A 15,709-nucleotide genomic window follows, 5' to 3' on the forward strand; every position below is an offset into this window, starting at 1 on the left:
AATGGGCATGGACTGAGTCTCTCTTGAGAATCTGTCAGCATGGGAAACAGTGCTAACTGTGAAGATGTGCTTTGTTATATGGACATGTGACTATTTGGACTGGACTGATACCTCAAACTTATTTCATACAGGTCACCAAGTATTCATCACACTGCTTTGACCTTTGATCACTGGCTTGATTTTGTGACTGGTTTGGATTTGAATTAGTGATTTAGGAGTGAAGGGTTCTCTGTCCCATAACCAATCGTCTGAGCCATATAGCTGCCCTTGAATTCTGGTTTTAATAAAAACAAACAGTAAAAATGGGTGGGTTACAGAGCAAAAGTAAAAAATTACTGAATATCTCACTGAATTACATTGTCGCTATTGCAATGTAGCATGTAACTCATTGTGTGATGGACACTCACTCCTTCATGTACAGTGACAGAATGTGGTTTGTCAAACAGAAAATTAGCATCTCTGCTTTCCCCCTAAATGAAATCATTTGTGTGAGAATCAGAATCCATTTTTCATCCAGTGAAAATTGCCAGATATTCTCTGATGATTGATTTTATTGCTTCCTTCTCACTTTTCCCCATATATTTTACTGTTCAAATTTTGAGGAGATTTGAGAAAGAACAGACTTCTGTTGTATGATGAAAGCTTTGGTAGGATTTTCTTTTTTTAAGAAAAAAGCCAAGCAAGTGCATTCAGTGTACCTCACCACTGGCCCCTCTTAAAGGAACGTTGTGCCATTTTTTTATTATTATTATTATTATTATTATTATTATTATTATTATTATTTGCTGCTGCTAGAGTGAGCGTGAAAAAGTCAGATTATTTTCCACAATGGTGAAATTTGTGTTCCCTGGTAGTTTTAATTTTATCCCACAAGAGTGCACTGTTCTCCATCATCTTCAATAAAGTCAGTGTTACAGTGTGCACACTACACACAGATGTGGTAGACGTAACATGGGGTGGGGGACAGAAAGAGAGAGAGAGATTAAAAAAATCCAAATTCAGGAGCAAATTTTGTTTCTGTGAAGCTGCCCACAGTTGTCCCAGATAACCTTAAGGTTCCTAGTGAACATGTTAGTCTCCATGCACCATAGAAATCTTAAAAACAGAAGATTTGCAATTATATACCTTATATATAGCTCATTGTTATGACGTATTTTTATTATGGTGACTATGATATTATATGAAATTGAGGGGGGACAGACTTGATTCAGAGAAGCCTGAAAATAAATGTATTGCAAAGGGGAAGAAAGAGAGACTATAAGAAAAAAAGAAATTCCTTTTCTCATTCCACTCTAGTAGAAATGGCAATAAGTTTGGCCCTGAAGACCTGCAAATCCCTTGGGATCTACACTGATCTTAGAGGAGCTGACAGATGGATGAGCTCTGTGGCAATCTTGTGTCCCCATGCTGCCTCTAGTATTCCTGGTCCCATACCAGCCTCATGGCAGCATGTCTCTACTAGAACCTCAATCCCATGAAATACCCTGGAGGGTCTTCTGTTGAGTTTGTACTCCCTCCAACCACATCCCTAGTCTCGTCTCTGTTCCCATGTGTGGAAGAGAACATTCTGGCTTTATTTTAAATGCTATTTGAGCTGATGTCTTGGTGTTTCCCTGCCTGTCATCACCTTCTTTACAAATGTGGGTAAGAACAGAGGAGTGAAGTGATAAAGACATTGCATTCAGAAGCAGCAGAACTGAGAGGTAATCTTGACATTTTGGTGCAGTTCCTTAAATTGTTCCACAGGGCTTTAGCCATGGGACTTTAATGGGAAGAGTAGGGAAAGGCCCCTCTTAACCATGTTACTTTGAAAATATATCCCTGTACAACAAGAAAATATCTCTAATGGCACCTCCAACAATATATAAGGGATATGAGTTAGAGGCTGAGCATCAGAAAATTCAAGTTAGGCCTCCCTTGTTTCAAGTTTTCACCAGATTCATTCCTTTATTTAAAACAGTTCACTTATTTTTTTTAAGGCCCCAATGCAGCAAAGCATGTGGTTAAGTGTCATTGGTTTAAAAGGGGAGGTAAGCATATAGTAAGAACTTTCTTGACTGAGAATGGAGTTAAGCAAGTGCTTTGCTGAAACTGGGCCTAAGTGTTTGTGTTTCTTTTGAAGATTGAACAGACGTTTAGTATAATGCCTTATTAAACAATGCACATCTAACATTTATGGAGTATCCGCTCCCTTCTCAGTACAGTTTACAGCACATTAATTACAGTTTGCAATATATGACTCTGAGATTGATGAGGTTCACAAAGTTTATGAAATTTTCAGCCTTGCTGCCTCCCCAATCTGTGGTGGAGCTCGGATGTCACTGGGCGTTCCACACACAGCAGTGGAATTTTGATTTAAAAGACACCAGAAGAAAGGCAGTAATCAATTTCACAGGCTCATCTGCTATTCTTCCCCTGGGTCTAAATTCATAACAAAATGCTGATGCAGTGAACAACTAGTTTAACTGAAACATTTGGTATTCCCTGGGTTGATTTAAATCATGTACTGCCCTTCAATAATATCTATTTGCATTCTACTGACAAAGGGACATACCAGACTGAAAGGCAAAGTAATGCAGACTCCATGGATGTGGCCTAAGAAGGGAATAATAGTGAAGCATTTCAGGGAAAACCATTAGTATTCTTTCTTAAAACCTATCTCACATTATCTGCTTTCTCATTAGTATGCACAGCCCCCTTGCCTTCTAAATTGAGATAGTGACCGCTCTTATTTTCAGCTGGATTCCAGTCCATTTTTCTCAGATGGGTACCACTAAGTGGATACAGAACAATGGTTCATAGGAGAAAGGTGTGGTGTAATTGTTTTAGTTGGCTTGTCAGTATGGGTGTTGGTTAGCTGGTCTCTGACAGTGCCCATCCTGTACTGTATGCTAAGAGACTGAAGGTTGATCCAGTTGGAACACCCCAGGAGCCTTATCACACTCTATTCAAAGATTAACTTGTTTTTCTTGGCAGCTCAGAAAGCATAACAGTATTTACATGAAAGCCAAAAAATTGTTTTATGTAGGTAAACTCATTATTCACAGATGAAGCAGTCAACTGAGTGGGGCCTACTGTCTTACTGGTATGTGATTTAATTTCAGAGGTGTTGAATGCCTTGTAGCTCCTATTGGCTTCAATGAGATTTGTGAGTGCTCATCATTTCTGAAAATCAGGAAAACAGGATTTTCAAACTGGGTCTGAAATAAGAATATTGTACTTTTATAAATCATATTAATTAATCTTATGTCCAAATTGCACGGTTGGTGCTAAATGGTACAGAGAGAAGTAGACATCAAGTATAACCTTTCCCTTCACAAAAAATCAAACAAACATCAAATAAACAGCTCACTCATGACTCTGGTCAGAGATGAAGGATGGAATGCCTGAATGCCCAGCTTCTGAAACCATAAATACAAGCCCCATTGGCAGTGACCAAACAGTAGTTGTAAGAGGCTAGCTTGTTATAGCTTTGCAGACCATTAAAGCATAAAGAAAAGCAAATACAAAGCTAGAGCATCACAAGATTTATTGCAAGTTTTTTTTTCTTCTTCTTGTTTTAAAGCCATGCTTTGGTCTTCCTCTCACAGGGTGTTCTAACACTATAGAGCTGAGGGTAATAGCTGAACTGACGCGCTGTTTCCTCTTAATAAAGCATATTGGCAGTTTTAGCTTGCAGAGCTTGGGGAGGGAGATTAATCAGGAAGTTTTGTGGTTTGTGTAAGTTCTGGAACAGAATTTAGCACTCCACAGAACTCAGAAATGATTTAAAACAATATTTTCTTAACCTGTGGGTGGCTTTGCAATATGTAGGTAGAGATAACTTAGAAAATGTGGGTATAATATAATGAATATTATTATAATAGTGTACACCATTGTATGTAGAGATATTTCCACACACTCTTTTATTCCACCTTAATTTACTTTAATTTTTATGCCATTAATGGCATAACAAGTTCTTAGCTAGAGGACTGGATAGTATAGAGATTGGTGATGTGATATTGAGTCTTTTGCTTCTGGATTGTTGGTTCAAATTCAATCCAGAGTAGTGCTGATGATAAATTGTTGCCATATGATACCTGTGGGATGGCATATGTTATTTAAATTGATCACCTCTGTTAATTTACAAGGAGACAGTCCTATATGTTAATAAAAATAAGTAAAACAAAAAACAAGTCTCATTTGGCACCATTGTTCACAATCTCAGAAGACAAGGCAAGGACTTAGTGCATGTGGAGAATGACGAGCCTCTCACCCTAGAGTCGATAGCTCCAAAATAGGGTGGAGGCACACTCATGGGTAGATGTGGAGGAACTAGCACTGTCAATCCAGCAAGCATGCTTCTCTGAGTACTAAATCCACTAAAACCAATGCACAAGATAAAGGGTGGACTTCAAAATATTTTATTCCCACACTTCCCAGTCATTTTAGTATCTAGAAACACTGCTTATCAATTCCTTGATGCTCGAGTGAATCATTGTGTTGTAAAGTGCTTTTGTTGTCCATAGGTTTAGATAATCCTACTTCACATTAGATTGTTACATTGTAACTATTAGGAAGTTAATGTATGAACAGATAATTGCTCTTAACATGCTATATCATTCACATCCATGAACAAAATTCCTGACTGGCCTGAAAATGAACTTGTCCAGATTCAAATCTGTAGCTTTTGTTCCTTTCCAAGCCAAACTTTTCTACACAAGAACATCTGACTAATTATGGTATTTAGAGGACAGCATTCCATTTAAATCTAAAGCATTTTCAGGAAGAGAGCTGACCAGGTGATTATCAATATAGAGTGAACATTAAAAAATAGCCCCATGCATCTCTGCTATGGGAGAAAAAAGTCTTTGCAATTCCATTGTTGTCCGTTCAACAAAATGTTTTATATGTCTTTTAACTAAACCACACGGGAGAAGTCACATGCACTTACTACCACAATCGTAAACTATAAAAGAGTGGTCACTTATATACCTAATGTGCAATTTATGCATATTTATCCATTTTTGCTACATTTTTCATTGTGTTCTTTATATTGCATAAAAAAGATAAATATTAGAGCTTTGATACTGTATGCACTGTTCATTATATTATGTGAAATATTCCTGTAAAATATTTGGAATTTAGATTACTGAGAGTCAAAATCAGCCGCCATAGCAACTTTTCTTTACGATATTAAAATTGTCCTGGTTCAGTTGTTTTATTGTTTTTATATTCATTAAGTAGATGCAGAATTTTAGTAAAGCATGAATGAGATTATAACCTATCAGTTTGTCCACACATTTTGTGTTTGTCAAAGTGGAACATGAGATAATTTTTTGGAGGGGATCCTGAATTATAAATTAGTCCTTTTTTGCTGATATGCATATAATACTGAACAAAGTTGATCCAGGAAATTATGCATAAAAATATTTAGAAAATATCTACCATTTTCCATCTCAGGATCCAAAAGCACTTCATGAAGGATTCAATCCTGCAAACACTATCAAATGTAGTTCTTATTGCCACGGTAGTCTCATAGATCCATAAAAGTCACATTATGAGTGTTTTCAAGATCAGGTCCTAACTAATTAATATTACAAAGGGCCTGTCTGCATGGGAAGGCTGTACAATATAACCTTCCTTTTTTCTGGCAGCTACTGCCAGGTATCCATACTCAAATTTTCTTATAGTGGTTTGTCTCACTACTTACACTGAAATAATTAAACTGCTTTGAAATCAGCTTAACTCTATTTTGGTCAGAATTATATCAGTTAAAGGTCCATGCAGATGCATCACCGCTTTGGTTATAACTATACCAATTCAGTTTGTCCTCCTGCGGCTGTCCTACACTACACCAGTTCACACCTGAAGTGAACTCTCTGCCCTCATTGTTCTGGAGCCATCAGGACCTGTTAAATAGCTTGGTGACATTAACCCAATTTTACAGATGGAGAACTGAGGCATGGAAAAGTTAAGTGACTGCCTGAAAGTCTCATGCTTAGAACTCAGATCCCTGACTTGTGCACTAAAGATACTGCCTCTGTGACTCTTCTGTAATGCTAAGCCTTCTCTCTGAAGTTCCAGCTGGAATAACCAGATTTCACATTTTGTCTCCCCTCCACCTTGCCAGGTGAATTTGGAGAAGTGTGCAGTGGGCGCCTCAAGCTTCCTTCTAAAAAGGAAATTTCAGTGGCAATCAAAACCCTGAAAGTTGGCTATACCGAAAAGCAGAGAAGAGATTTCTTGGGGGAGGCAAGCATCATGGGACAGTTTGACCATCCGAACATCATTCGTCTCGAGGGAGTTGTTACCAAAAGTAAGAGTGTAGATTATACACCATCTGTGGGCATGCTGAACAGTGTTTCAATAAACTAGTTCTTTAAAATATGCATTCTGAAAATCCACCAGAATTGTTTTATGCACTCGCCTTAGTAGAATGTGTTCAAACTATTTCACTCCTCTAAAGTTCTAACAAGGGAAATGGGCACCTTTACTTTCATGATTTACATGAAATTACCTCAGAAGCGGGAAACAAATACTCAAATGAGCAGGACTAGATAAACTTCTATTGAGAGAGCACATGCTGGTATAGCAAGAAAGAAAAAGAGTGTTGTAGCTAAATTATAAACTGACAGGTTGTACTAACCAATTTAGTACTCCAGAGCTAATTGCTATAAAGCAGCCAACAGACTCTTGCTGATCATCTCTTTGGAGTTATGGAGTCTGGTTTCCTAAGGTCTTCTAATTGGCTACAAGCAATATGCATCATTTTCAAGTTGAATCACTAGCTATTGTCGTTAACATAGATTTAATGAACAGTCTCATGACATTTCTGACATCATTAATAGTAATAGCTTTAAGTACCAAATCCAAGATTTTTAAGAGACTTTGAGCACCTCAATTTTTTGGTGCCCAACTTGAGCCCCACCTGATTTTCAGAGGGTAGATGCTTCGTACTTTATGAAAAGGTGGCCCCTTTTCAAGATGCTTCAGGTTGGGCACTCCGAGTCAATAGTCGCCTTTAAAGTCTTGACCCAGAGTTTTAAATCGGAGCATTTATTTTACGAGTAATAATTTTATTACTGCAGCTATTTCTTTTATTGCCAAACAGACACCATTTCAAATCTGTGGCTAAAAATACATTTTTCATTGACATTTGTGATTTATTAAAATCACTTGTCAGATTGTGTTGCTATGGATACTGAGTTGAGGTCCACCCTTGAGCCCTGACTGTGGAAAGCATCCCATTTCAGGGGAGCACACAAGTACTGCTTTTGTTAAACAAGATAAATATGTGCTAAGGTGCTTTCCTGGACTGGGGCATTAGTCTTAAAACAATAACAAAAATAACCAACCTCAGACCATGCTGATGTTTGTGAAAGGGGTAACAGAGGAGGATGAGCACCCATGCTCCCACCCACAAGCTTGTCAGGCAGCCTGGAGATGGGGGCGCAGGCTGTTACAAAGCAATCTTCAGCCTTCAAAAAGATTTATAGGTGGCAGGTGGAGAACTTCTGAGAATATGAGCAGGCTGGATGCTGTTGCACATGCCTACTCTTTGCTGAGCTTCCTGTTAGCCCTACAAAGCTTTCTGATTGCTACCTTCCCATGTCTTCTCCAGCTGACTTCATCCCCTTTCTGTTCTTCCTCAGATGTTGCCCATCTGTTTGTGGTGAGGACACACGGGCTGAAATCCTGGCCCCTTTGAAGTCTATTCTACAACTGCTATTGATATGAGGGGGCCAGAGTTTCACCCATAATCCCTTCCTCTGGCAGGTGTCCGGTGGGGAGAGAGAGAGAAAGGAGGAATGGCAAGATGCAGCCACATTTCTTTTCCTGTTACTGACAGAACTAAAGGTCAGAGGGAAGAGGCATAGAGACAGGCAGATAGGACTGGTTGTTTAGTAATCAGTGAGCAGGTGTGACTGCCTGCCGGCCAGCTCCCTAATCTCCCAGTGAGCACTGCCTTGTTGTTCCCCTCCTCCTCAGCTGTGCTATACTTTAGAGACTTAGGTTGCTTCTCCCTGACCTCCCAGGGGAACACAGGTTCGTTCTGGTCCTGCCTTCCTTGCCCCATTCAACACAGGTCTCCTTAGGTGGCTGCTGAAAATATTTAAACCACACTTTAGACTAGTTCTATCTCCCACCCAGAGACCTGGAAAGAAGAAATGAAGCAGAAAGTTAGAAAGGGCAAAGAAGGGACTGATAAAAATACCAAGATTGGTTTAATTTTGGGGCTGTAAAAACTAAATACAGCTACCCCTGCATCACTTTTTGAATTGGAAATATAATGTAAGGTCCTTATAGAAATGTCCTGTAGGAGTTAATAGGCATGAAACCACAAGGCACCTATAGGAATTACCCTTAAAAGTCTATAGAATTTAATAGAGAATTATATCCCCATTCTAGAATTCTGTGGGTTAATTTGAAAATTGTACAGAGAGATTACTCTTCTCTATCAATAAAACAAACCCCTGGAAGGAGCGACTTTTTGACTCTTTCAGTGAGTAGCTTTGCTTGGAGCTGGGGGTGGGAGACCTCTTGCAACTTAAATTGACATAATTGGTTGTATACTTATTTTAATAAATGTTTCTGCTGTTATTGAAATTGCTTGGGAGAAGTTTTCCAAAATATATAAAGGTAACTCCAGAAGTTCACAACTGACAGGAACAAAGGGCTTGTCTACACAAACATAGTTGGTAGCAATCTACCCCGCACAAGCCTGCAGCACACTCGACATTCCCTGGTGCCATTTAACCTACTCCTGTTTCAACGCAGTGTAGATCAAAGCATGCTGTGCAACTCTTTGTGCATGGCAGGCTAGTGCGGAGTAGATTTGCGCTGCTCACTGAGAACTAGGGCCTTGTACACTGTCGGCAGTATCTAAGATATGTGTAGCTACACACAGCGATAAAAAGTAGGCCACGTCCATACTGGTATGTGACTACATGTGGCAGTGAAAGACTCTGCTGGGGGTGGCAGCAGAGAAAGTCTCCTGCAATAGGTAGCTGCTGGAGCTTTTCCCCACTGCCTCCAAATGCCAGAGCACTTCTCTACTGCTGAATCTTTTTCCTGGAAAGGCTCCAGCAGTGGGAAGGCAGTGGGACGCTATGCTGCTAAAAAATTGCAGTATGAACAGGAAGGGTGCTGCTTGGGTGTGTAGAGAGCCATGAAGGGTACATACCCTAAGGTTCTGGCATGTCTTTAATTTACTTGCCTGGGCAGTGCCTGACCATCTACACTGCTGTTTATATCCATGGTAGGTAGGGCGTGCAGTGTATATAGTCTAAATGCTGCTATAGGGGTAGGCTTCTTGTTTGTTTACACAAGCCCACAGGTAATCAAATAAAAGCAGAGGCATGGCATATCTAAAAATAAACAATATAAAACTATGTAAAGTCATCTAAAATAGAGCTAATTTACATTGTTCAAATAGAAATGTCATATCTGGGTCTGATCTGTCAAAACATGCTTTACTTCCTGAGATGACTAATAATTTATTCTTTGATTTAAGCTCACAACCTAAGTAAGTCTGAAAAGGCTGCCAAATCTGCCTGTATAAATCCCATGTATCTCATGCTTATGTCTAACGAGTTACTCTATAAAGTCAGAGTTGCATTTTGAATTCCCTGAATTTCTTGAAATTCTGATGATGGTTTTCTGCACACAGCTGAGCAGAGCAAATCCTTTATGTTCAGTGACACAAAAGAATCCAGTGACACTTCTGAAAATATTTTTTTCTGCACACAATTTTGTGCATCACTGACGGTGTGTGCTGCAAATGCACTCTTTGAATAGCTAAGTCGTGCTGTACTCTTATGCAACTGGGTTTCAGCAAGTTCTCTAATCACTGGGGTGGGTGAGGATAGCTCAGTGGGTTGAGCATTGGCCTGCTAAATCCGTGAGGGAGCCATTTAAGGGAACTGGGGTAAAAATCAGTCTGGGGATTGGTCCTACTTTGAGCAGGGGGTTAGACTAGATGACTTCCTGAGGGCCCTTCCAACCCTGACATTCTATGAATCTATATTCTTGGTTTATTCACAATAGGCTATTAACCATTTCAGTAGCAGGTGTTGAATAGCAAAGCTCTGTAATATAGATGGTCATATTTAAGTATGAGAAGGCAAGATCTGAGTCTCCTATGTTTTAAAATCAGCAGAGACGTACAGAATATAGCATATTCTTTACATATTTTGAATAGTGAGATTATAAATGGGGAAAATAATGGATTCTGTCCTTCTATCTTGCCATGCATGGAGATCCCTTATGTATCTTTTGGAAGCCTTACAAAATTCTGCACATCCATTCTGGAGGAGTCATTTGTGTCGGGGAAAGGGAGAGGCAGCGGGGATGGACAAATAAAATATCTTTTTTTCATTTATAATCAATCATCAAAGCAGTAGAGCACACACACACCCCCACACACATAATGAGTATTATTTAATTATTCTCCCAGAACCCTTTCTTTTCCTCATTTATATTGCACTATTCAAGATACTTAAAGAAGACACACTATCCTCTAGGTTTTTGCCTAGATACCTGTTTGCCTGGGCTGGTACATTTTAATGACAATTTTGCAGTATTGTATAATCATTATTTAATAGCAATTATATAGCACATAACAGTGTCCTAGGCACTCTTCAGGCAATGAACAGGAGTTGATATTCAGGCAGTGGAGGGTCCGTTTATGGAGAATTTACAGGATCATTCTCAGTATATGTAACATGATAAATAGACAATGTGACCCTTTCTTCATTAATCAAAATATTTTTGACAGATGGCATTTAGCAATGAACTGACTTTTCATATTTATAACCTTTAAAGCAACACCTAGCAATTTGTAATGACTACCATATCTAAAAGTGACCACTTGGAATCTAGCGTGGGGCAATGTGCCTTATAATACACTGGAGATGTGCTGAGGTGCATTAGCTAAATAAGACCTCGATTCTTTGTTCCAGCACTGAATTATTCCCCTGTTTCATATTTGTTTCTGTTCAGAACTTTCCTTCTACACTGGTCTCAAGGGTGCCCTATAGGCAGCAGTCTTAATAGCCAGCACACATGTTCTCCTTAGTTTACTAATAATTTACGGCAATTTGTAGCCTGTTAGTATAATAAATTTCTGAAACACTGTTGACACAAGTTGTTATCGTGTATAAATGGCTGCATTTTGATAAATGAATGCAGAATGTTCCTTTGAAAGTACGCAGCTTTGCTTTAGAGCATATGTTTCTTATTACATGTACATTTCCAACTGAATGTCAGTGAAAACCTGCACTCGATGCATTCAACATATGGGAGGACAAATAAGAGAGGGAGATGTTATTTTAATAATTTGAAAGGTTTTCCTTCTTGCTTTAACTAAACTCAGACCTCTGACACATCATTAAATTGAATTTGTATGGTAACCAGGCATTTGAAGATGATACAATCCTTCAGTTTCATAAGAGCATGAATTTATCCTATAAACTTTGTGGATAGCCCAGTTCTGATGCTATACTACATTTTAGTCTGAGAATTTGTAGCAATACTGTCAGTCTCCATAGATTATCAGTAACACTTGGCTATTAGTGTTACCAATAACAACTGTTTGCTTTTCGCATTGGTGTTCTCTATCTCTCTCTATTTTGCTGTACCTTGCTTGCCAACCTGATTGAAAACAATCAACAGAAGGTTGTTGGAGAGCCTAGATTTTTCTCTCTCTTCAACAGGCTGAAAGGCTGCAGAATAATTGAGTACAAGGTCGAAGTTGTGGACAAACAGATTTTGTCCACCGCAGTTTATAGCGACATACAGGGAGACAAACTATATCTGTTGTGATGCACCTTGGTCGTATGCTTGCCGTGATGCATGTAATGTATTCCAGCCAGGGAACCCAGGTAATAGGAGGGAATGAAGGTACAAAGCCCCTGAACTACAACTCCCGCAAAGCCCTCTGATGTCTCAGGTGGACCCAGATTATTGTTGAACTGACACAAAAGGAAATATTTCAGTTTGGTATTCCCAACAAAAAAATTTAAACAATTTCTGCAAAATCTAATTTTCCCTGTTGCAAATTTCAATGTTGTGGAAATTATATTTTTGGAGGGACAAAACAATTCATTGGAAAGTTTCCAACCAGCTTTAATGTTTACCATTTGTGCAGCTTTCTCTTTGTGAATCTCATGCACTTAATTATGTTAGATAACATGTTAAGGGGTGGAGCCATTGCTTACCCTTAGGGTTTGTCTGCATGGTGAGGTAATGATCACTACAGGGGTGTGATTTCTAAACAGCACTAATATGTTGCACATTCATTGGTTCGTGAGACCTTGCTGGTGCACCTTAAAGGTTACCTAGTGCACTTGAATGAAGTGTTCTTTCAACCAGCACAACATTCAACCATAGTACAGAACCTTTAAGGATCACCAGCAGAATCTACATGGACTTACTAATGCACAAAAGCTAGTGTGTGTTAGAAATCACATTTTCATAGTGCACAATAGTCCCCCAGGTAAACAAGCCCTTAGAAGCTGCTCTATGGTTGTGAATACATTTCTATGTTTATATACAAGAGTATTTGATACCCTGCACTCCAAATTGTAAGCCTTACTAAGATACACTTTCAGTAGTTTACAAAAAATGTTGTCATGCTTTTAAACTCTCATGTCATCTTGTACAGCACGTGAAATAACAATACATCTCCCTAAATATCTACATTGCCCACTTTCACCCATCTTCTCCTCCACAGCAAAAGATAAAGCAAACTTTGGAAAGCATTATTAAATAATAAAATTCATAGGTTGATATGAAGAAGAGATAGATGACCTTGTGGTTGGGGCATTGGCCTGGGACATAGGAAACCCACTTTTGATTTCCTGCTCCGCCATGGCCTTCCAATATAACCTTAGACAAGTCACTTGGCCTAGCTGTCATCTGCCCCCTGTCTGTACAATGGGTATAATAGCACTGCTCTGCCTCACATGGGTCCCAGAAAGAAGATGAGCACCACCAGGATCAAAGCAACTGCCCATTGAAATGTCATGAATATGACCCCCATATGACTGAGTCGGTCACAGGGTACATAGACATAGATGATGATATTAAATTAATAGAATAGTGACTTTTGTCAAGAAACGTCACTTTATTATCTTTTTTTATTCATCTCTCTTTAATATGTGAAATTCCACATAAGTCGCCATTTTGATGCAAAAAGAATGGTTTTACAAAGCTCAAATTGTAGTACACACTGAATTTTCCTAGGCAACTTTTGAAGGATATTTAATGCCAGCTATACTGTGCATTGTATCCACTGGGGAAATAATCATTTTTTGTAAACTACTGAAAGTGTATCTTAGTAAGGCTTACAATTTGGAGTGCAGGGTATCAAATACTCTTGTATATAAACATAGAAATGTATTTAAAATTTTAAAACAATTTTAAAAGGGGAGCATATACATGACTCCATTTTGTGGATTCAGCTACAGTACCAGAAGTTCTGGATGAGTGAGAGGTTAAGGGATGGGTTAAGAGAAAAAAACAGGATAAGGTTAGGAAAACTTCAGGAGGTGAGATTCATTTGTGTGGCACCTTCTCACCAGACAAGCCATGAAGAGCAGCAAGATAAGGCAGAAGGAGCCTACCTGAAATAAGAGTTCTGGCCAGAAAAGCAAGATTTCAGTGCTATGGAAGCCGTGCAGCTGCAGATCTACATATGTGCTTGTGTGAGGATTTTTGGCCAGCTTAGTGGGGTATCATCATCAGTGTTGCCAATTCTCATGATTTTGTCCCAGGTCTTGAGAAATTTGGTGTTTTTCTTAAAGCCCGACATTCTGGAGTCAACTGAGTGGACGAGAATCTCAGCTTTCATTTAAAAAAGAAAAAAAAAAGATTCTACCCTTGTTTTGACAGAGAAAAGTTTGAAAGTGTGACCTGAGTGCACCCTAATGGTTCAGAAACCAGAAGGCAAATAGAAAGAACTCATTCTTAAAAAATAATCTTATGATTTTTAAGCCAATGTCAGGTGTTTTTGAGGCCTGACTCATGATTTTTGAATGCTTGAGATTAGTAAGTACTTGTTTGTTTTTCATATCAAGGAACTCAGTATCTATTTATAACACTTAGGCCACAGTTGGGCAAGGTACTTATCCACATGCCTATCTTTGAGCACAAAATAGTCTTATTGAAGCTAATGGGAATACTTTCATACTTTGAATTAACCATATGCTTCTTTACCTTGCTAAATACACACCCTAGTGCTGTGTTTATGGTAATTGTTAGTTATCTTATGTGTCATACTCCTTAGACTCAAACTGTATCTCCATGTGTAAAGGATAACGATGTAAAGAGTATAATTTAACAACGGTTTTGGCAGTTGATCAAGGGATTTTTGAGCATATTGTAAATGGCTTATTTTAACAAGGTAGGAACGCATTGTCTAGATAAATTGTGTGCCGCTACGATATGGTTATTAATAATTAAAGCTTTTTAATGTATTATAGTCTGATCCATGTATTGATTTCTGCATTGTTTGCTCTACAGAAGACACTCTAAGAAACAGAGAAAAGGGTGATTTTCCCCTAGGAGGCTACATGGGTTGCTAAGTGGATTAGTTAGTGGCTTTTCAAGTTCCCAGGTCATAATTCAGACCAGAGCTTACCAGAGAGACTTGAAATGATGTGCTCTGGAAGAGGATGTCAGATGAGCGTGGAGTTGTTTCTTTGCAGAGTACCCTCCTGCAACATAAAGTAAACATATAGGGCCAGATTCTTAACCACATCCAAGCTCCACTTAGATGCAGAGGGAGATGTATCAGAGAGCTGGTTGTGGATCCCTGATCCTAAGCTGCCCAGCCCTGGTGCAAATTAGAGTTACAGGGGAGCAACTCTAATTTACAAAAATGGCAGATGGGTCAAAGTGGAGCTCCACTATGGCCTTCACACCCTGCCTTGCCTCACTTCCTCCTCTTACACTGCGGTGCAGGGGGAGTTGGTGCAGGAGTCTGTTCATTGGCAGAGAGTTTCCATGCACATGGGGAATTCTCCACTGGCCTTCTCCTATCACTTTATGACTTTTGCTGATCAGAGAATACACCCTCTCATAAATAGGGAGGATAGATATCATAGCCAGTGTGTTATCAGAGAGAATGTTGAAACACATAGTAGGGATGCTCCTGAATGGGGGCACCTCTAATGTTCTGTTCTGTGCATGGTCCTTTACCACACTCACTACCATGTGAGCACCTATTATGGGCTCTGCATCACTGGTTGTGACCATGGTGTAGTGATAATGCAAGACAGAAATACCAATACTTACACCTTATGTCTTTATACGTGAACGGTTATAAATCAAATGGGCCTAGATTGAGCTCTGGTACAAGTGGGTGCATTTCCACTGGCTTCAATGGAGTTGCATTTACTGTTTACGAGTGTTGTATTTGTCTCATAAACTTTCTTTTCTTTGTGTTTCTTTTTTTTTCTTTGTTTCTTTTTAACAGTAAAATGATCTGTATTTCGAGGAAAAAACATTTAGAAGCAAATTTCTTAAATATACATAATAATACATTCATGTATTGTGAATTTTCTATTTCTCTTTAAATGCTTACTTGGTGCTTTTAATGTATTTTCAGGTAAACCAGTTATGATTGTTACTGAGTATATGGAGAATGGCTCTCTGGACAGCTTCCTCCGAGTAAGTACAAGGTTGATGGCACAGTGCTGATCTTGTCCTGTCACAATTTTGTCTT

The 15,709-nt window shown here is 38.9% G+C and overlaps 1 protein-coding gene across 2 annotated transcripts in view; it reads left to right on the forward strand.

Moving 5' to 3' along the window:
• The window catches only part of EPHA3 (EPH receptor A3), a 339,991-nt gene that overhangs the window by 279,128 nt on the left and 45,154 nt on the right, over positions 1-15,709 (forward strand). For both annotated transcript variants that reach the window (XM_050957205.1, XM_050957206.1), the window contains exons 11-12: positions 6,113-6,298; positions 15,593-15,654. In XM_050957205.1, the coding sequence (XP_050813162.1) occupies positions 6,113-6,298; positions 15,593-15,654 (248 nt within the window). The remainder of the gene's footprint in view (positions 1-6,112; positions 6,299-15,592; positions 15,655-15,709) is intronic.

The sequence above is a fragment of the Gopherus flavomarginatus genome, chromosome 1 (genome assembly GCF_025201925.1).
Source record: "Gopherus flavomarginatus isolate rGopFla2 chromosome 1, rGopFla2.mat.asm, whole genome shotgun sequence".
NCBI lineage: Eukaryota > Metazoa > Chordata > Testudines > Testudinidae > Gopherus > Gopherus flavomarginatus.